Source organism: Oncorhynchus kisutch, unplaced genomic scaffold, assembly GCF_002021735.2.
Source record: "Oncorhynchus kisutch isolate 150728-3 unplaced genomic scaffold, Okis_V2 Okis02a-Okis13b_hom, whole genome shotgun sequence".
NCBI classification, from domain to species: Eukaryota; Metazoa; Chordata; class Actinopteri; order Salmoniformes; family Salmonidae; genus Oncorhynchus; species Oncorhynchus kisutch.
Window position 1 is genome coordinate 4,516,358 of NW_022261979.1, and position 21,545 is coordinate 4,537,902.

The 21,545-nt window shown below is 45.2% G+C and overlaps 2 protein-coding genes across 2 annotated transcripts in view; both read right to left on the reverse strand.

The window, feature by feature from the left end:
* Positions 1-17,641, reverse strand: part of LOC109877995 (MAGUK p55 subfamily member 6) — a 36,085-nt gene extending 18,444 nt beyond the window's left edge. Inside the window, exons 1-4 of the mRNA XM_031812014.1 lie at positions 17,457-17,641; positions 13,067-13,166; positions 6,814-6,932; positions 4,007-4,159 (exon numbers count right to left, since the gene is read on the reverse strand). Coding sequence (XP_031667874.1) covers positions 4,007-4,159; positions 6,814-6,930 — 270 coding nt within the window. The 5' untranslated portion in view covers positions 6,931-6,932; positions 13,067-13,166; positions 17,457-17,641. The remainder of the gene's footprint in view (positions 1-4,006; positions 4,160-6,813; positions 6,933-13,066; positions 13,167-17,456) is intronic.
* A 348-nt stretch (positions 17,642-17,989) lies between these two features.
* Positions 17,990-21,265, reverse strand: LOC116359238 (peptide YY-like). The gene is made up of 4 exons (XM_031811769.1): positions 20,482-21,265; positions 19,941-20,122; positions 19,604-19,693; positions 17,990-19,303 (listed from the first exon to the last, which is right to left on the reverse strand). Exons 1-4 carry the CDS (start codon positions 20,629-20,631, stop codon positions 19,276-19,278), a joined length of 450 nt encoding a protein of 149 aa, XP_031667629.1. The 5' UTR covers positions 20,632-21,265; the 3' UTR covers positions 17,990-19,275.
* Between the last annotated feature and the right edge of the window lie 280 nt (positions 21,266-21,545).

A 21,545-nucleotide genomic window follows, 5' to 3' on the forward strand; every position in this document is an offset into this window, starting at 1 on the left:
TCAATCAGAGACTGGAGAGAGAGAGACAGTTAGCTGCCACCTTGTCATGGGCCTCAATCAGAGACTGGAGAGAGACAGAGAGAGAGAGACAGTTAGCTGCCACCTTGTCATGGTCCTCAGAGACTGGAGAGAGACAGTTAGCTGCCACCTTGTCATGGTCCTCAATCAGAGACTGGAGAGAGACAGAGAGAGAGAGACAGTTAGCTGCCACCTTGTCATGGGCCTTGATCAGAGACCGGAGAGAGAGAGAGAGACAGTTAGCTGCCACCTTGTCATGGGCCTCAATCAGAGACTGGAGAGAGAGAGAGAGAGAGAGAGAGAGAGAGACAGTTAGCTGCCACCTTGTCATGGGCCTCAATCAGAGACTGGAGAGAGACAGAGAGAGAGAGACAGTTAGCTGCCACCTTGTCATGGTCCTCAATCAGAGACTGGAGAGAGAGAGAGAGACAGTTAGCTGCCACCTTTTCATGGGCCTTGATCAGAGACTGGAGAGAAGAGAGAGACTGGAAAGAAGAGAGAGACTGGAAGAGAGAGAGAGACTGGAAGAGAGAGAGAGACTGGAAGAGAGAGAGAGACTGGAAGAGAGAGAGACTGGAAGAGAGAGAGCGTTAGCTGCCTCCTCCTCAACATCACACAGAGCTGTCTCCACACCCTCCTCTTCAACATAGCACACAGACCTGTCTCCACACCCTCCTCCTCAACATATCACACAGAGCCGTCTCCACACCCTCCTCCTCAACATATCACACAGACCCGTCTCCACACCCTCCTCTTCAACATAGCACACAGACCTGTCTCCACACCCTCCTCCTCAACATATCACACAGAGCCGTCTCCACACCCTCCTCCTCAACATATCACACAGACCCGTCTCCACACCCTCCTCCTCAACACTATTTCATCATGTCGTAGTCAAGCAGCAACACTCATTGATTTACTACCAACTGACAAGAGAGAAACACACAACCTACTGGGTAACTGCCCCTCCAGTGTATATGAACCAATCACAGCTCTTTTTCACAAGTAGACTACACTTCTTCACAACCAGTGCATGTTAAAGACCAAATGTAGCACGCAGGAAATACAATCATGAATCAGTCCCACAGGAAGGAAAGGAGGAACAAGACTGTTAAGTTCTCACCTGCAGAGCAGCCATATCACAGGATGAATATCTGACACACGAACAGAGACAGAGATAAAAACCAGACAGAGAAAGACAGAAAGAAAGAAACAGAGAGACCGAGAAAGACAGAGAGAAAAACAGAGACAGAAAGACAGACAGAGAGACCGAGAGAGACAGAAAGACAGACAGAGAGACCGAGAGACCGAGAGAGACAGAGAGAGAAAGACAGAGAGAAAGAGAGAGAAAGACAGAGACAGAGAGAGAAAGAGAGAGACAGAGAGAGACAGAGAGAGACAGAGAGAGAGAGAGAGAGAGAGACAGAGAGAGACAGAGAGAGCAGTAACATGCATCAGTACAGATCTGGTTCACACATGATAGAACTCCCTAACCCAGAAATGTGTGTCTACCTCCCCCACTTGACCCCTCCACTCCCATTGGACCAGGGACATAGCCCCCCTCAGGCCGCAGTTTCTCATTGGTCCAGACAGAATAGGCTATTTATTTTTATCTCTAGGAGGGGCAAGTAGCAGAGACAGAGAGAGTCAAAGACAGATTATTATAACCAATTGATACCATTTACAATGGTGCCCCGAGGAAAACAATTTCTTCTTCATAATAATAATATAAATTAACACAACGGCTTCCAACACCACAAAAACAATGATTCAATCCAAACAGTTGCAGTTCTCCTTAAACACATTCAGTATTACAGCTCTAACTGCCGTAGAGGCACCAGAGAGTCACAGCTCTCACTGCCATAGAGGCACCAGAGAGTCACAGCTCTCACTGCCATAGAGGCACCAGAGAGTCACAGCTCTAACTGCCGTAGAGGCACCAGAGAGTCACAGCTCTAACTGCCGTAGAGGCACCAGAGAGTCACAGCTCTCACTGCCATAGAGGCACCAGAGTCACAGCTCTCACTGCCATAGAGGCACCAGAGAGTCACAGCTCTCACTGCCATAGAGGCACCAGAGAGTCACAGCTCTCACTGCCATAGAGGCACCAGAGAGTCACAGCTCTCACTGCCATAGAGGCACCAGAGAGTCACAGCTCTAACTGCCATAGAGGCACCAGAGAGTCACAGTTCTCACTGCCATAGAGGCACCAGAGAGTCACAGCTCTCACTGCCATAGAGGCACCAGAGAGTCACAGCTCTAACTGCCATAGAGGCACCAGAGAGTCACAGCTCTCACTGCCATAGAGGCACCAGAGAGTCACAGCTCTAACTGCCGTAGAGGCACCAGAGAGTCACAGCTCTCACTGCCATAGAGGCACCAGAGAGTCACAGCTCTCACTGCCATAGAGGCACAGCTCTCACTGCCATAGAGGCACCAGAGAGTCACATCTCTAACTGCCATAGAGGCACCAGAGAGTCACAGCTCTCACTGCCATAGAGGCACCAGAGAGTCACAGCTCTCACTGCCATAGAGGCACCAGAGAGTCACATCTCTAACTGCCATAGAGGCACCAGAGAGTCACATCTCTCACTGCCATAGAGGCACCAGAGAGTCACAGCTCTCACTGCCATAGAGGCACCAGAGAGTCACAGCTCTCACTGCCATAGAGGCACCAGAGAGTCACAGCTCTCACTGCCATAGAGGCACCAGAGAGTCACAGCTCTCACTGCCATAGAGGCACCAGAGAGTCACAGCTCTCACTGCCATAGAGGCACCAGAGAGTCACAGCTCTCACTGCCATAGAGGCACCAGAGAGTCACAGCTCTCACTGCCATAGAGGCACCAGAGAGTCACAGCTCTCACTGCCATAGAGGCACCAGAGAGTCACAGCTCTCACTGCCATAGAGGCTCCAGAGAGTCACAGCTCTCACTGCCATAGAGGCACCAGAGAGTCACAGCTCTAACTGCCATAGAGGCACCAGAGAGTCACAGCTCTCACTGCCATAGAGACACCAGAGAGTCACAGCTCTCACTGCGGTAGAGGCACCAGAGAGTCACAGCTCTAACTGCCATAGAGGCACCAGAGAGTCACAGCTCTCACTGCCATAGAGGCACCAGAGAGTCACAGCTCTCACTGCCATAGAGGCACCAGAGAGTCACAGCTCTAACTGCCATAGAGGCACCAGAGAGTCACAGCTCTCACTGCCATAGAGGCACCAGAGAGTCACAGCTCTCACTGCCATAGAGGCACCAGAGAGTCACAGCTCTAACTGCCATAGAGGCACCAGAGAGTCACAGCTCTCACTGCCATAGAGGCACCAGAGAATCACAGCTCTAACTGCCATAGAGGCACCAGAGAGTCACAGCTCTAACTGCCATAGAGGCACCAGAGAGTCACAGCTCTAGCTGCCGTAGGGGCACCTTAGAGTCACAGTGATAACTGCCGTAGGGGCACCAGAGAGTCACAGTGATAACTGCCGTAGGGGCACCAGAGAGTCACAGTGATAACTGCCGTAGTGGCACCAGAGAGTCACAGCTCTAGCTGCCGTAGAGGCACCAGAGAGTCACAGCTCTAGCTGCCGTAGAGGCACCAGAGAGTCAATGAATGAGATGTTCGACGAGCACGTGTCCACATACTTTTGACCATGTAGTGTAGCTCCAACCAGAGAGAGAGAGATGATGATGATGATGATTATTATAATAATGTTAATCTCCAAAGAAAACTTTGGCAACATGTACATTGTTACATAATGACAATAAAGCAAATTAAAATGAAGTGAACCTTGAGAGAGAGCGAGAGGCAGAGAGAGCGAGGCAGAGAGAGCGAGGCAGAGAGAGCGAGAGGCAGAGAGAGCGAGGCAGAGAGAGCGAGGCAGAGAGAGCGAGGCTCTAACAACTCAACGGTACTGTGTGTGTGTGTGTACACATAGGTGTGAGTGTGTGTGTGTGTGTGTGTACACATAGGTGTGTGAGTGTGTGTGAGTACCTTGAAGTGTGGTTCCTGGAGGATGTTGGCTAGTTCCTCAGCGGAGGCGTCTCTACTACTCAGTCCTGTGAGGGAGTCTAGGATCTCTGCGACCAGCTGCTGGTTGTTGTCTCTCACAGCCTCCAGCTTCACATCCGCCAGCCTCTCATGTGCCTGCAGAGACACACATTAATACACACAGTATTTAGCTCAGGTTTTAACTATCCCAATGCCCAGGACCAGTTATTCTGCCCCCAGCCTCTGGACCAGCCTGCCAGAGAACCTGAGGGGGGCTGAAACTGTGGACAGATGTAAAGGAGATCTTAAAACAGCCTTTAAGTTGAGCTTTTCCTTGGGGTGCTTTTTAGTCGTTCAGTTATTATTGTTCTTTCATTTGTTCTGTAGTAAATATTAAATATTTCAGGTGTTATTTGTTTTTTTGCTGTAGAAATAAAGCCCGATTTAATTTATTCGTGCCCTGGTCAGTTTTTTCCCTGTGAAAAGTGAACCTGGTGTAAATGTCCACCAGATGTCAGCATGTCACAACAAACACACTACTCCTTATGGCCTTTCTCTTGCATTTCAAAGATGGTACAAAAAAATACAAAAAATTAAACACGTTTTTTTTCTTTGTGTTTAGTGAGTCCCCCAGATCAGAGGCAGTAGGGATGACTCTGTTTAGTGAGTCCTCCAGATCAGAGGCAGTAGGGATGACTCTGTTTAGTGAGTCCTCCAGATCAGAGGCAGTAGGGATGACTCTGTTTAGTGAGTCCTCCAGATCAGAGGCAGTAGGGATGACTCTGTTTAGTGAGTCCCCCAGATCAGAGGCAGTAGGGATGACTCTGTTTAGTGAGTCCGCCAGATCAGAGGCAGTAGGGATGACCAGGGATGTTCTCTGTTTAGTGAGTCCTCCAGATCAGAGGCAGTAGGGATGACCAGGGATGTTCTCTGTTTAGTGAGTCCTCCAGATCAGAGGCAGTAGGGATGACCAGGGATGTTCTCTGTTTAGTGAGTCCCCCAGATCAGAGGCAGTAGGGATGACCAGGGATGTTCTCTGTTTAGTGAGTCCCCCAGATCAGAGGCAGTAGGGATGACTCTGTTTAGTGAGTCCTCCAGATCAGAGGCAGTAGGGATGACCAGGGATGTTCTCTGTTTAGTGAGTCCTCCAGATCAGAGGCAGTAGGGATGACCAGGGATGTTCTCTGTTTAGTGAGTCCTCCAGATCAGAGGCAGTAGGGATGACCAGGGATGTTCTCTGTTTAGTGAGTCCTCCAGATCAGAGGCAGTAGAGATGACCAGGAATGTTCTCTTGATAAGTGTGTCAATTAGACAATTTTCCTGTCCTGCTAAGCATTCAAAACATAATGAGTACTTTTGGGTGTCATGGAAAATGTATGGAGTAATAAGTAAAGACATTTTAGGAATGTAACGAAGTAAAATGAGTCAAAAATATGATTACTATAGTACAGATTCACCCCCAACAATACTTTAAAAGTACTTTACACCACTTCAAAAGGAGAAAAAAAATGGCATCAAATACAACCAAGGGACAACTGTACAGTCCACACTCCCTCTCACCCATACAGCCCAGATGCAGAAACAGGTTTTAAAGTAAAGGACAGATACCCCCCAAAAACTGCTTCAATTGTAAAGTATTTTTTACTTAAGTACTTTAACACCAGTGCGGTTTATAAATTAGACAGGCCCCTGGCCTCTACAGACTCCGTGACATGGTTGGCCCTCTGAAACACGTTGTAGATGACATTTCACTGCAGTGTTAAACATAGATGTGCAGCTGTTAACCCCATGCACCCGGCAGTAACCACGGAGACTTAGGCTGGGGTTACTTACACAAAGCCACTTTAACGCAATTCTAGTTGCAGTTGCAAGTGACGTAATCTCAAGCAACTCTGCGGTTAAAATGAAGCAACTCGAATGTGATTAAAATTGCACGCAACAGCCAATCAAATTGAAGCGGATGGTTTAAGAATTCTAAACTCAACCCATGTCATCTGCTGCATTACGTCGTGGTTTCACTAATGTGTTCACCCAACGGTTTGGTTATTGTGACAGCAAGGACACTGTAGAAATGCAGCCTGTACAATTTAGCTAGTTAGCCTAAAGGACATTGCAAACACCAACACAGCTAGCTAGCCAAAATTACACGGCAAACACCAACACCTAGCTAGTTAACAACGAGCTAACCAAGCTAGCACAGTTCATGGTGGACAACTTCAGTTGAAACTGGTCAAGGAGAGGTTTGGCTTCTCTTCGAAATTACATTTATTGACTGCTAAACCATGTACAAATAACTTGTATACAATTCCTGTTGTGTTAGTCTCTGTTCTGTCAACCCTGATTGCAGGTTGTTCTGCGCAGCACGAACAGCTGTGGTGACATGACAACAGGGTCAGAATTCCGAACCTTCAAATGGATCATGTGACAAAAGTATTTGTTTTGATTGGCTGTTGCTTGCAACTAGTTGCACAAAGTTTGAACTGGATTCAACCAAGTTGCAGATGAGATGCTTATTGGTTGCAGGGGGGTGTTTCCTCTAGCAACCAACAAACAACTCGGTTGCAAGCAACTAAAATTGCTGGCCAGTTGGGCCGTGTACTGGCAGACTGACTGGCTAATTGGCCATACCATACATTCAAACACTCGTGGCCAAAACGTTCCAGACTGCTGTTGTTTGAGTCATGGCTGTTATTGGCACAGTCCGTTCTGACAAGATGGAGGAGACATTTATATGGTGGCACTGAGTGCCTCTTCCACTCCCCTCCTTCTCTTCTCTCTTAACTGATGATATGATGGAGTGTGTATGTTACCTTGGCGAGGGAGCGGACTATGGGGCTCTCTATGATTCCCTTGAGGAAGAGGAGGTCGATGTCTTTGGCCCCCGTGGTGGGAGGCATGTCTCTCAGGTTATCCAGCACCTGCTGCATGGCTGGAGGACAAACGCAACATGTTTAAAAAAAAGAAAAAGAAATACTATTTTTATATCCACAAAATCAATAGTTCTATGCAGACTTGCAATCAGAAGGCCACATAATGTGAGCCTATGTATATGGCAGAGACGTGAAAAGGGTCAAGGGGTCTGAATACTTTCCCAATGCACTGTATGTACAGGTCCTTGTATAAACCGCCTGTCTCACACCTTAGTAGATATCGGGACGACCAGGCGGTCATGTCTAGTTTTATACAACGAGTCGGTCTAATCCTGAAACACATTCCAGCCTGTGTCTATTCCATAAAATTACCAGCGGCTAAATCTATGAAGTTAAAATGCCTATTTACTCTGTTCCATCTGACTGCTGAATCCACTGTCTCATCTACCCTGACAGGTCATTTATAAACTTGATCTCCCATTTCTACCATTTCTTTTAGACTAACATTTAGTTTTCAACAGCGGAGATTTGTATAAACCTTTCTGTCCGTCTCTCTGACATTTGCTAAATGTTTTCAATATTCAAATTCGATCTCCAGCTGTCCCATAGTAATAAACGAGTCAGCACAAGACAAACAGGGAGGCAGGCAGCATTTCTCAGCCAGTTGAAATCATGAATCAGCTGGGATCATTTTTACATACATATATACACTGCTCAAAAAAATAAAGGGAACACTAAAATAACACATCCTAGATCTGAATGAATGAAATATTCTTATTAAATACTTTTTTCCCTTTACATAGTTGAATGTGCTGACAACCAAAATCACACAAAAATGATCAATGGAAATCAAATGTATCAACCCATGGAGGTCTGGATTTGGAGTCACACTCAAAATTCAAGTGGAAAACCACACTACAGGCTGATCCAACTTTGATGTAATGTCCTTAAAACAAGTCAAAATGGGGCTCAGTAGTGTGTGTGTGGCCTCCACGTGCCTGTATGACCTCCCTACAACGCCTGGGCATGCTCCTGATGAGGTGGCGGATGGTCTCCTGAGGGATCTCCTCCCAGACCTGGACTAAAGCATCCGCCAACTCCTGGACAGCTGTGGTGCAATGTGGAATTGGTGGATGGGGCGAGACATGATGTCCCAGATGTGCTCAATTGGATTCAGGTTTTGGGAACGGGCGGGCCAGTCCATAGCATCAATGCCTTCCTCTTGCAGGAACTGCTGACACACTCCAGCCACATGAGGTCTAGCATCGTCTTGCATTAGGAGGAACCCAGGGCCAACCGCACCAGCATATGGTCTCACAAGGGGTCTGAGGATCTCATCTCGGTACCTAATGGCAGTCAGGCTACCTCTGACGAGCACATGGAGGGCTGTGCGGCCCCCCAAAGAAATGCCATTCCACACCATGACTGACCCACCGCCAAACCGGTCATGCTGGAAGATGTTGCAGGCAGCAGAATGTTCTCCACGGCGTCTCCAGACTCTGTCACATGTGCGCAGTGTGAACCTGCTTTCATCTGTGAAGAGCACAGGGCGCCAGTGGCGAATTTGCCAATCTTGGTGTTCTCTGGCAAATGAAAAGCGTCCTGCACTGTGTTGGGCTGTAAGCACAACCCCCACCTGTGGACGTCGGGCCCTCATACCACCCTCAAGGAGTCTGTTTCTGACCGTTTGAGCAGACACATGCACATTTGTGGCCTGCTGGAGGTCATTATGCAGGGCTCTGGCAGTGCTCCGCCTGCTCCTCCTTGCACAAAGGCGGAGGTAGCGGTCCTGCTGCTGGGTTGTTGCCCTCCTACGTCCTCCTCCACATCTCCTGATGTACTGGCCTGTCTCCTGGTAGCGCCTCCATGCACTGGACACTACGCCGACAGGCACAGCAAACCTTCTTGCCACAGCTCGCATTGATGTGCCATCCTGGATGAGCTGCACTACCTGAGCCACTTGTGTGGGTTGTAGACTCCGTCTCATGCTACCACTAGAGTGAAAGCACCGCCAGCATTCAAAAGTGACCAAAACATCAGCCAGGAAGCATAGGAACTGAGAAGTGGTGGTCCCCACCTGCAGAACCACTCCTTTATTGGGAGTGTCTTGCTAATTGCCTATAATTTCCACCTGTTGTCTATTCCATTTGCACAACAGCATGTGAAATGTATTGTCAATCAGTGTTGCTTCCTAAGTGGACAGTTTGATTTCACAGAAGTGTGATTGACTTGAGAGTTACATTGTGTTGTTTAAGTGTTCCCTTTATTTTTTTGAGCAGTGTATATACACGCATACAAAGAAGTGTCAATTGAAAAAATGTCAAACGAAACAAAGAGCAGCTAGTTTCCAGTCTTTCCAGCTTCAGTTTGATGTGATTGTGTTGGCTGTGCCGTTGCCTAGTTCCTATGAACAACAGTGTCCTGACAAGAGAACACATTTTCTATGCCAGGTGAAATCACGCCTCATTAGCGCATTGGATGTATCCAAATAAATGTCACTAGAGAACAGCTTAAACAAATGCAAATGCAGCTCCTTTGCTGTTTGACCTGATTGTAAGTTATCCGTAGTTGGCTAGCTAGCAAGCAAGGGATAAGAACGTTGCCAGCCAGTATGGCAATAGAACATTTAGAACGAACAAACCATAACAATGGATGCCAGCTGATTCGTGATTTCGACTGGCTGAGAAAAGCTGCCTCCTGTCTCGTCCCGACTCCTTCATTACTATGGGACAGCTGGATATTACATTGTTTCAATATTCAAATGTTGCAAATGTCGGAGAGATAGACAGCAAGGTTTATACAAATACCCACTGCTGTTAAACTAAATGTTAGCCTAAAAGAAACGTGAGATAATGTCTACATACTTTTTATAGTGGAGGTCAAGTTTATAAATTGCCTGGCTGGGCTGATGAAACAGTGGATTGTGTAGTCAGAAAGAACAGATTCAAATTTAAAGTCATAGATTTAGCCGGTGGTAACTTATGGAATACACACCAGGTGGAATGCAGTTTTAACCAACCAGCATTCAGGATTAGACCCACCCTTTGTATAATTCAAGATGGATGTTGATGAAACACCCCTTTAAACTGTCTATTTTAACTTCTATGGTAACGACATTTGATTTGGATATTAATGAGTGCACAGTGACAAATTCCAAAAATTTGGGGGCCTTGATGTAAAATACCTGGCATAACAAGGGTGAAAAAACTGGAGCAGTAAGCGACCATCAATGGAGTGATTCATTACAAAAAGCCTTAATTTCCATAACCCCAACAAGCAACTCGCTAAAACAATGGAGAAGTTCCAAATGGCATCCTATTCCCTTTATAGTGCACTACTTTTGACCAGGGCCCATCATAGTGCACTATATAGGGAATAGGGTGCCATTTGGGACAGACGTTGACGGGTCCCACTGGTAGATGTCTCCAACATTCACTATATAAGAGAACAGAACCGTTTCCCAATTCAAGCCTGTAAGTGGTTACTGGTGAAACACTCAAACCAAGGCTTGTAACAGCCTACTTACAGCTTTCTCTGGTCTACGTTATAATCTTCACAAGAAACATCATGAGGACTTTGACTTGCACACACCAACATAGAGGTAACAGAATAAAGGAAAGCCCAAAATAGGGTGTTGGGCACCACGAGCCAACAGAACAGCTTCAATGCACCAAGGCAAAGATTCTACAAGTGTCTGGAACTCTATTCGAGGGATGTGACACCCTTCTTCCATGAGAAATTCCATCATTTGGTGTATTGATAAAGGTGGTGGAAAACACAGTCTCGGGCACCGCTCCAGAATTTCCATAAGTGTTGAAATTGGTTTGAGATCTAGTGACTGAGACACACCCTTTAAACCCCTATGATCCTTTGAGACACAATATTAGGTCAGGTGTTCCTAAGGTGTGGTATACTCAGGTGTATTATACAACAATCTGACATGTAAACAAACCCCATGTAGCCACAATGCAAACAACAGCAGCCCATTATAACACCTTGTAAATAATATGTTTTTGAGAGACATTTGAATGGAACAATAACACTACAGGATGAACTCCCCCCTAGGTACAGATCTATGATAGGCTTCTCCACCTCCAATCCTAACCGTAACCATTAGTGGGGAAAAGGCTAAACTGTCCCAAGATCAGTGTCTAAGGGCAACTTCACCCTACATCAAAACCAGTCTGTCTGCCCTCACCTCAGGCAGACTGACAGACAACACAGCACCTGAAAGGCTGGAGAGGGTAGGGAACCCACATCAAAACCAGTCTGTCTGCCCTCACCTCAGGCAGACTGACAGACAACACAGCACCTGAAAGGCTGGAGAGGGTAGGGAACCCACATCAAAAGGTTTCCACTTCATCAGCTACCAACAAGGATATTAACAACAACGTTGATCACTCTTTTTTTTAGAACATGGGATGGGTTTTTTCCCCCACTCCTCCTGGATAAAGGTTGTGCCCCAAAAAGCATCCTATGAGCCCTAGTCAGAAGTAGCTCCCTATAAAGGGAAAAAAAGAGTCCAAACTGCCCTAACCAACCCCAGTGTCCAGACAGAGGAGAGTCCAAACTGGCCTACCCAACCCCAGTGTCCAGACAGAGGAGAGTCCAAACTGGCCTACCCAACCCCAGTGTCCAGACAGAGGAGAGTCCAAACTGGCCTACCCAACCCCAGTGTCCAGACAGAGGAGAGTCCAAACTGGCCTAACCAACCCCAGTGTCCAGACAGAGGAGAGTCCAAACTGGCCTAACCAACCCCAGTGTCCAGACAGAGGAGAGTCCAAACTGGCCGAACCAACCCGTGTCCAGACAGAGGACAGTACAAACTGGCCTAACCAACCCCAGTGTCCAGACAGAGGACAGTACAAACTGGCCTAACCAACCCCACTGTCCAGACAGAGGACAGTACAAACTGGCCTAACCAACCCCACTGTCCAGACAGAGGACAGTACAAACTGGCCTAACCAACCCCACTGTCCAGACAGAGGACAGTACAAACTGGCCTAACCAACCCCACTGTCCAGACAGAGGACAGTACAAACTGGCCTAACCAACCCGTGTCCAGACAGAGGGCAGTACAAACTGGCCTAACCAACCCCAGAGTCCAGACAGAGGACAGTACAAACTGGCCTAACCAACCCCACTGTCCAGACAGAGGACAGTACAAACTGCCCTAACCGACCCCACTGTCAGGACAGAGGAGAGTACAAACTGGCTTAACCAACCCCAGTGTCCGGACAGAGGAGAGTACAAACTGGCCTAACCAACCCCAGTGTCCGGACAGAGGAGAGTATAAACTGGCCTAACCAACCCCAGTGTCAGGACAGAGGAGAGTACAAACTGGCCTAACCAACCCCACTGTCAGGAGAGGAGAGTACAAACTGGCCTAACCAACCCCACTGTCAGGACAGAGGAGAGTACAAACTGGCCTAACCAACCCCACTGTCCAGACAGAGGAGAGTACAAACTGGCCTAACCAACCCCACTGTCCAGACAGAGGAGAGTACAAACTGGCCTAACCAACCCCACTGTCCAGACAGAGGAGAGTACAAACTGGCCTAACCAACCCCACTGTCCAGACAGAGGAGAGTACAAACTGGCCTAACCAACCCCACTGTCCAGACAGAGGAGAGTACAAACTGGCCTAACCAACCCCACTGTCCAGACAGAGGAGAGTACAAACTGGCCTAACCAACCCCACTGTCCAGACAGAGGAGAATACAAACTTGCCTAACCAACCCCACTGTCCAGACAGAGGAGAATACAAACTTGCCTAACCAACCCCACTGTCCAGACAGAGGAGAGTACAAACTGGCCTAACCAACCCCAGTGTCCAGACAGAGGAGAGTACAAACTGGCCTAACCAACCCCGGTGTCCAGACAGAGGAGAGTCCAAACTGCCCTAACCAACCCCAGTGTCCAGACAAGAGGAGAGTACATACTGCCCTATTCAAACACGCTGTGGCTGGGTTGTCCAGATGGACGGACACACACACACACAGCAGAAAAGACATTTCCACAACAGACACATTGTTGTCCCTCTTCACACCTTAGTTACTCAGACATCATGAATGGAGCATTGCTTCAAACATAGATTCATGTTTAACCAATCAGTGTTAAAAAATAATAAAGGTGGACGTACCTGACAGAAGAATGGAAGTAGTAAAGTAGGAAGTGAACCTCTGACACTCACCTGTGAATTGTGCTCCAATGCAGCGCAGCGACTGAAAGCCCTACTCCCAGTACACACCAGTCATCTGGTGCCCTGCCTGCCTGTGGCAACACAGAAGAACCTGAAAAGGAACACAGGGAGACAACACCTTGTTATTACCCAATGCCCAATAATACGGGATTGCTAGATAACCTGAAATGCTTGCTTTCCAACTTAAAATACCTTCAGAGTGACTCATCTGAAATAGCAGCGTCGACCTTTAAAGGACAATAGCCCAACCATTTTAGTCTTGCTGTCGACAACATGCTGTAATGTTCAACAGTTTCCATTTGGTCAGATCACTGCCACTCCAGAGGGATTTCATCCCTCACTCTTACTGTGTGCTTTCTGATTGGACAAAGAAAGTCATGTGGTCATACTGGTCTGGGGGTGGGAGAGACTGAAAAGCATTAATCGCATTATGTTGATTACCCTAAGAGGTCAAGACTGCAAGTAGTCAACTCCAGAGCTGCCAAGTCCCTGGTATCATTGTGTGGCCTATATTTGTCAGGTTGGTTTTCATCACCACGGGGATCAGTAGCATTGAAAGCGTTCAACATTCAAACCGTCCAGATTCTCTACCCAGGCCTTCTCCCTGAGGTGTGTGTACTTAACTCACTCCACCTTGTGGGTTCCCACATGAAATAAATACTATAGTGTATACTATGGTAGGAATACTGTAGTATTCACTGTAGTGTTGCAAAAACACTACTAGGCTTAGGCGATATACCGGGGTATTCCGAAATATCCACAGTATGATTTTCAATACTGTTTAAAAAATGACTTATTTTGGGGTTGGGGGCAACCCCGCACGCTGGACATACATTCACCCCCGCACGCTGGACATACATTCACCCCCGCACGCTGGACATACATTCACCCCCGCACTCTGGACATACATTCACCCCCGCACTCTGGACATACATTCACCCCCGCACTCTGGACATACATTCACCCCCGCACTCTGGACATACATTCACCCCCGCACTCTGGACATACATTCACCCCCGCACTCTGGACATACATTCACCCCCGCACGCTGGACATACATTCACCCCCGCACTCTGGACATACATTCACCCCCGCACGCTGGACATACATTCACCCCCGCACGCTGGACATACATTCACCCCCGCACGCTGGACTGAGGGTGAGTGCCTGCACCACTGCGTATAACTATAACTAACTACAAGAAATCTGTGTCAAATAAATCCCTGTTTACTATAGTAAACAGTACAGAATCAATATGACGTTATGAAAATCATTAATATATACTGTAGTGTTTACAGTTTACCATAGTACAAATACTGTAGTACATTTTATATAGAGAAACAGTAATTACTGTAGTGTTTACAGTTTACTATAGTACAAATACTGTAGTACATTTTTATATAGAGAAACAGTAATTACTGTAGTGTTTTTGCATTCTGTAGTGTTTACAGTTTACTATAGTATAAATACTGTAGTATTTTTTATTATATAGAAACAGTAATTACTGTAGTGTTTTTTGCAGACTGTAGTATACTGTAGTATTTTCTGAAGTGTTTTGGGGGACATTACTGTATGTAGTATTTACTGATGTGTTTTTGTTTATTTTTGAGACAGAAGTGGGGAGCTTTCTCCTTGAGAAAAGAGCAGATAACCTGTAGATAGGTAGGACTGGGTTCTGAACGGGGAGTTCAGAGCTTCTGCTCTTTTCTATAACCATAGGGAACACATTATATGCTTTGTACTTGTCATGTAGGTTTCTGACTTACGGGTGGCACAAATTGTGATATGGGGGAGGGGGAATGGACAGGGTATATGCAAATTAAAAACTGTAGTATTTACTAGTGTTTTTTTGTGTGGATAATACCTTAATATTTATTATAGCATTGTACACTATACTACAAAATGATATACTAAGTACTACACATGATCGAGGGAATTGTACTAATACAGTATGTAGTATACTAAGTTTTACTACAGAATTCTATAGTAAGTACTATAGTATTACATGGTAAACTGTAGTATTTTTTAAATGTGGGTTTAAATTAGAGCACTGGATGGGTTTAAGCATGAATTTGAGAGGGGATTATATCCACCATATTCCTTAAAGCTAGAATCCTTAGTTGCTACATTAATTTGTTGACTTCTAAATGAATGCTATATACACATTGATTCTTGAAGAATATAGGCTTAACTTATGTCTCATGAGCTTAGTTCAACTGTTGTACCCCATCAGAACACAAAATATAAACTCCAATGTTTGTAAACAATGGAAATGGAAACAAACACTGTATAGCCTCAAAACATGGTAATACCTATAATGTTGATATCATGGATGGTCAGTCTTTGCATCCATAGCTCTGTCTATGCATTTGAGAGTGGTTACATTTATCCCTTCCCTCAGCTTCTGAACAAACCCGAGGCGGGGTGGGCCACTTTGTTATTGTTTCAACTGAGGACTCCAGGTTCACACAAGTCCATTCCTTTTCAAATACTGTATGTGAGGGGGAGTGAATGAGTGCAGTATACACTGACTACACACTTCAGAGGGAATCAGAATTCACACCCTGGTTGTCTCCCAAATAACACCCTTTGCCATTTGGGAGACAACCAGGGTGTGATACACACTGCTGCTCTTGCCAGCAGCATTCCCACAGAGGCTGAAATTCTCTGGATTCTCCAACACCTCAATTAAACCCTGAAGCCAGCCAGCGTCCCAGCCAGGGACAAGGGGGAAAGGACCAGACCAGGGACTCAACTAAGGAAAGGGACCAAGCTAAGTACCCGGGTGAAGGGACCCAGCCAGGGACCATGGTGAAGACAGTTAAGAACAAACTCTTGTTTTCAATGACGGCCTAGGAACAGTGGGTTAACTGCCTGTTCAGGGGCAGAACGACAGATTTGTACCTTGTCAGCTCGAGGATATGAACTTCCGGTTACTAGTCCAACGCTCTAACCACTAGGCTACCCTGCCGCCCCATATAATAAGCAGCAGGCTACAGGGATGAATGGGGTTCACTGTCAGACCAGAGGCTTATCCAGGAGAGTGCTTCAGTGTAATGTTACAGACCATTTCAATAGAAAAGTATGCTTTCCTATCTGAAGGATCGTACTACTGTACTCCATTGAATAAGCCACCCGTCTGTCCCCTGGACCGCCCCCTCAGCTTTACGGACACCATTTCATAAGGCTTTTTAAAGATGAAAGATGTTTATAGCTCAACCTCAGACGCAAACAAGGATTTGAACACTACCACAGGAATGAAGAACAAAAAAAAACACTAATTACAGGAAGAAGCCCAAATTCGGCATGACCATTTCTGGTCTGTGTTTTACTGTTGATCCAAAACAGATCAGTCTCCCAAATAAAGGCATTAAAAAGAAAAAGACATCCGTCCCACCTGAAACCCTTTCCCTGTACAGTGACGCCACGTTTGACCAGGCCACCTAGTGTACTATGTAGTGAATTGGGTATCATTTGGGACACCACGAGGTATCCAAAGTTGTTAGATGGGACAATCTGTTTTATCATTCATTGTGGCAATGGAAACGTCCAAGTCATGGTGAAATGATGGGCTCTTTGTGTGAGCAAGCCGGCACTGACAGAATAGTGTATAGGGTAACTAACTACACATAGCCAACTAAAAAAGGCCGATCCATGCAAAGCAAGACATTCGACTAATCTCTTCATTGTTGACACTAAAGTGTTCTTTCTCAATGTGTCTAAAATGTCTGACTCTTACAGCTCAACACGTGGAACCTTCCAGAAAGCCAACACATATCTCAAACACACGAGTTACTACACTCCAAATAACACATTTGGGACTCACCCCTCGTTAGAGTTAGGCACACACAACTCCTTACAGTAAGGCACACACACTATCAGCTAACTTCCTGTGCGGGGTGCGGAACACGTGCAGACATTTTTGGTTTCGCGTTCGGCTGAGACCGAGCAGATGAGGTCGCATTGGACACATTCCTAGTGGTTTGTTAACTTTATTAGTAAACTGTCCCGTTAGGTATCAAGCAAATACAACCACTTTTATGGTCAATTAAACATTTGGCACAATTCCACGTCATAACTTGTGGCAAAACAATCTAACTGGATATCTGGCTTAGCTAGCCAACTAGTTAAAACCTAGTCTAGAAATATGCTCTTTGTTAGGTTAGCAATGGTAGCTAGCGTGTTATTATTAGCTTGCTAGCAATCAACTGAGTCCCAGCCTGACTGGATCCAGCTAGTGTAAGCTAGCTAGCGAGTGTTGCCACACTGGTGAGTGGATTGCTAACCTGACTTGCGTTTCGCTATTAGAACCCTTTTTCGTGGCACTAAGCCCCTCATGCGGTTTCGAAGAAGATGGCCATAAAAAAATGTATGACTTTACCTGACGTTCTCCGTGTCCTTCCGTCAGACTTTCAAGTCTCCATAGATCCCCTGTACCCCAGACGAGGCTACTTTTCCTTGCGCGCAACAGTCGACTCCTGTCCTGGAGACATGCCGCCGAATGACGCTTGATCTCGAAGTCCACTTTAGAGACGAGGAGCTAGTTAATGTAGTTCCCACCCACTCGTTTAACGTACTACAGATATCGGTGTGAGAACTTCAGACTTGCTCTTTTCTGTTCATATAGTTTTCAATAGGAGTAATTATTTAATAAATTATAGATTCTGCATTTGCCATCGACTAAGATAATCTGGGTCTCCTGCGCTCCACAAACCGTTTTAACCCACACATAACATCTCAAATGGCACCCTATATAGTAAAGCCCACTATGGGTCCTGGTCAAAAGTAGAGCACTATATAGGGAATAGGGTGCCATTTGGGACTTAAAGGCCCTATGTTAGTTACACAACATGACTAGCCACTGTTACACATTCATACTCCTTGTGAAATAAATAAGCATTAAAACACCAGAGACAGCAGTAGCCTATTTATTCAGTACAGCCAAAGACATTACATATGACCTGACATGATTATCTGGCCGTCAACATAAAGAATCCTACTGTATGTCTACATCTCAAATTGGCACCCTATTCCATACATAGTGCACTACTGAGCCCTGGTCAAAAGTAGTCCACAATATAGAGAACAGGGTGCCAATTTGGGACATAACCTTGTGTTACATTTGAGCATTCTAGAACAATGAACCCATTAGTATGCAGGGACTGTTCCATCTTCTAAAACAGGACTTAGTCCCAAGTGGTACCCTACCAGGCAATAAATAGTGCACTACAGAGGGTGCCATTTAGGACCGAGATTAGGTAACTGGGTTCATGCACCAGATCTCATTATCTCATGTCCCTTTGGAGGTAACCAGGCCAGTGTCCCAAATCGTACCCTATTCCATAGTGAACTACTTTAGACCAGGGATCCATAGGGATCCCAGGCCACTTAATGATTCTACACCTTAAATCTGTTTTCACGTTAGGCAAGGTGCCGTTATATAGAACGATTGTACACAATACAAATCCACACAGACCAGTGAAAGATTAACAATGTTACACATTGAAATAATGGACAGAATTAATCGATTGTTATTCTCACCTCTCACTCCAGACAGCTGTTTGAAGGCTACAGTCCAAGCTGGAGTATAATGGTGTCAGAGTACTAAGGCCAGTCCAGAAGAGGGCAGTATATCTTAGTAAAACCTGTGGGAACAAAGAGAACCCTGTGCAGCAGTGGTTCTAGGTGTAGGTCCTCGTCCTGGTTGTGGCAGGAACAACTAGTATCCAATAAGTGTAAAAACACACTAGAAATGTTTTTCTTTAAGAAAGACCACTTTGCTTACTTTCTGATTCTGGAGTCCTAGGATTTTCTTTATATACTTAAAACAGAGTCACATTCTAAAACATTGATCCAAGGTACTTTATATGATGTATTTGATCCAACCAGTAAATGTTTATTTTGGTTTACAGTACACAGTGTGATGCACAAAAGGAGAAAGTAACATATGTACAGGACACTTCTACTATGACAGACAGACAGGGAGGTGGTTGCATGCAGGCTGTAGATATCCATTAAAGTCCAGGTCGAGTCGGTGACCAACAGGCAGTATGGTGTTGTTGTGGTGCGGTGACCAAACAGGCAGTGTGGTGTTGTTGTGGTGCTGTGACAAACAGGCAGTGTGGTGTTGTTGTGGTGCGGTGACCAAACAGGCAGTGTGGTGTTGTTGAAAGGGACTGGTATGGAAGTCTGTACTGGCTTCACCACCACAACGGTAGATCCTCATATCTGTCAGGAGAAACAAGCAAAGTGTTCATTTACGTTTCTCCATTATTATATTGGTCCATTGACTAATAAGTCATTGACTATTGCCGTGTCTGTTACTCTCAAATGCACAATATACTATAGACTATAGGTTATAGTGGACCAATAAACAATGAGGAACAGCATCTCTGACAGTATGAAACTACTTGAAACAAGAATGGATTAGATCTAGGCTACTAATCCCCACCCCCAAAAAGATGATGTCTAAAGCTGATCATTCTGAGGACAGGTATATCGGTATCCTCGGTATGTTTTTACACCCACCTTCCATAGCTTGCTAGTGGGACGCTCTCTGTGCTCTCCCTCTGTAGCAGGTCAGAGAACACCATATCAGGGCTGGATCTTTTCCCATACCTGAGAGAGAGGTAACGAGTACAAATAAACAGGAAAACATTTAGAAAGTTAAACCTTATATGAAATACAGATATTTTGTGAAAGGCAACAAAACAGAAGCATCAGAACCACTTTGGAAATGTGTTTTTCAAGTGTTATCTTCTGTGATCAAATGCACATCTTGTTTAATGTATTCATTTAATTGTTTACTCCAAATAATTATCTTCATTATGTGCTGTACCTTCCCCTCACCAGATGAAGAACTCACCGCTGTCGAGTGATTTGGTTGATGTAGTGTCTGAGTGCAGAGAAGTACTTGGCGAAGTCCTCGACAGGCGCATCATCTGCGGGAATGACGGGTTTGGACGGATACGCGGCCATCAGATTGGACATGCATATCAGCAAGTACATGGCCAGCATACCCAGAGACATCGCTGCGTTAGGGCGCATCTAAACCACACAAAAGCACAGAGAAACAAACTAGAAAACAAATGCACTGTGACTACGCTCCTGTCCTTAGTTCATATTGTAGCCAATAAAATGCAATTATTTTTTATTTGCTACCGTGCGTAATAACTTATAAATGAACCATAAAGCCAACGACACCTTGTTATCCAAAATAATATTCCATCATCTTTAATAACCAACTGAAAAAATATTAACCAACATATTTTGAATGTGCAGAAAACAAGGTTTTCCATGAGGACAAATATTTTCTTTAGTAATTCAATCAAGAGCAACTTTACAAACATCCTGGAAGTCTATAAAAAAGGCAAATAGTCAGCGACAGAAAAATGCTTTTTACTCACTTTATTTTGTGAAGACTGGAGATGGTTTCGTTGAATGACTGTTCTGTGCTCGCAACTGTGTTTGGCAGCAAGCATCCTGTGAGTTTTATATCTGTGGCAGGGAGCGCATTTTGGAGGAGAGGGGAGGGGAGGGTGCCCAAAAGAACACATAAGTAATGTTCACCTCAGACTGCAAGGAAAAGAGTTCAGGGATGGGTAATATAGCACTCTGACAGACGTTAAACCAGGATATAGATATATATATATGCCTACTTAACTAGTCTTCAGTGTTTGACATGAACAATACTGATTTCATGTTGAGATTTAAAGTAAGGAAATGCATCATTGTCATCTACACCTTTTATTTGGGTGTGTAATCAAATGTATGGACGGACATTGAATGTCGCACACGGAATAAATCATTTATCAACTGTAGGTTGAGTATGATCCTCTTTGAATAGACAAACTTGTTAAGAGCATTACATCGATAGGAAACTAAATATTTGTAATGAGTCACTAAACTTTGCTCAACCATGCTATCGACCTCTGACAACTGCACTTTATGTTATGATAAGCAATGCCAGCGCAAGTCCATGTCTGAATAATGAGCTTCCATTGAAAGGCTCTCTGGAATATGGATGGACCCAGATTCAAGTCTGAATTCAGATAGCATGTACTGAATACTTCAGAAAGGTCTGAATTCAGATAGCATGTACTGAATACTTCAGAAAGGTCTGAATTCAGATAGCATGTACTGAATACTTCAGAAAGGTCTGAATTCAGATAGCATGTACTGAATACTTCAGAAAGTCTGCACTTTCTACATTTTGTGTATAGCCTGAAATTAAAATGGATTACATTTAGATTGTGTCGCTGATCCACACACACAAACACACACAATAGCCCATGATGTTAAAGTGGAATTATGTTTTTAGAAAAGTTAATTAAAAATGGAAAGCTGAAATTTATGTACATGCCTTTTATAATAATCTAAGTAATACTTGTTGGCTCCAGTCTATTAGGTGAATCAATCCTTTAGACACTTATCTTATGGTCATCAATATATGGCAAAAAACCCCAGAAGA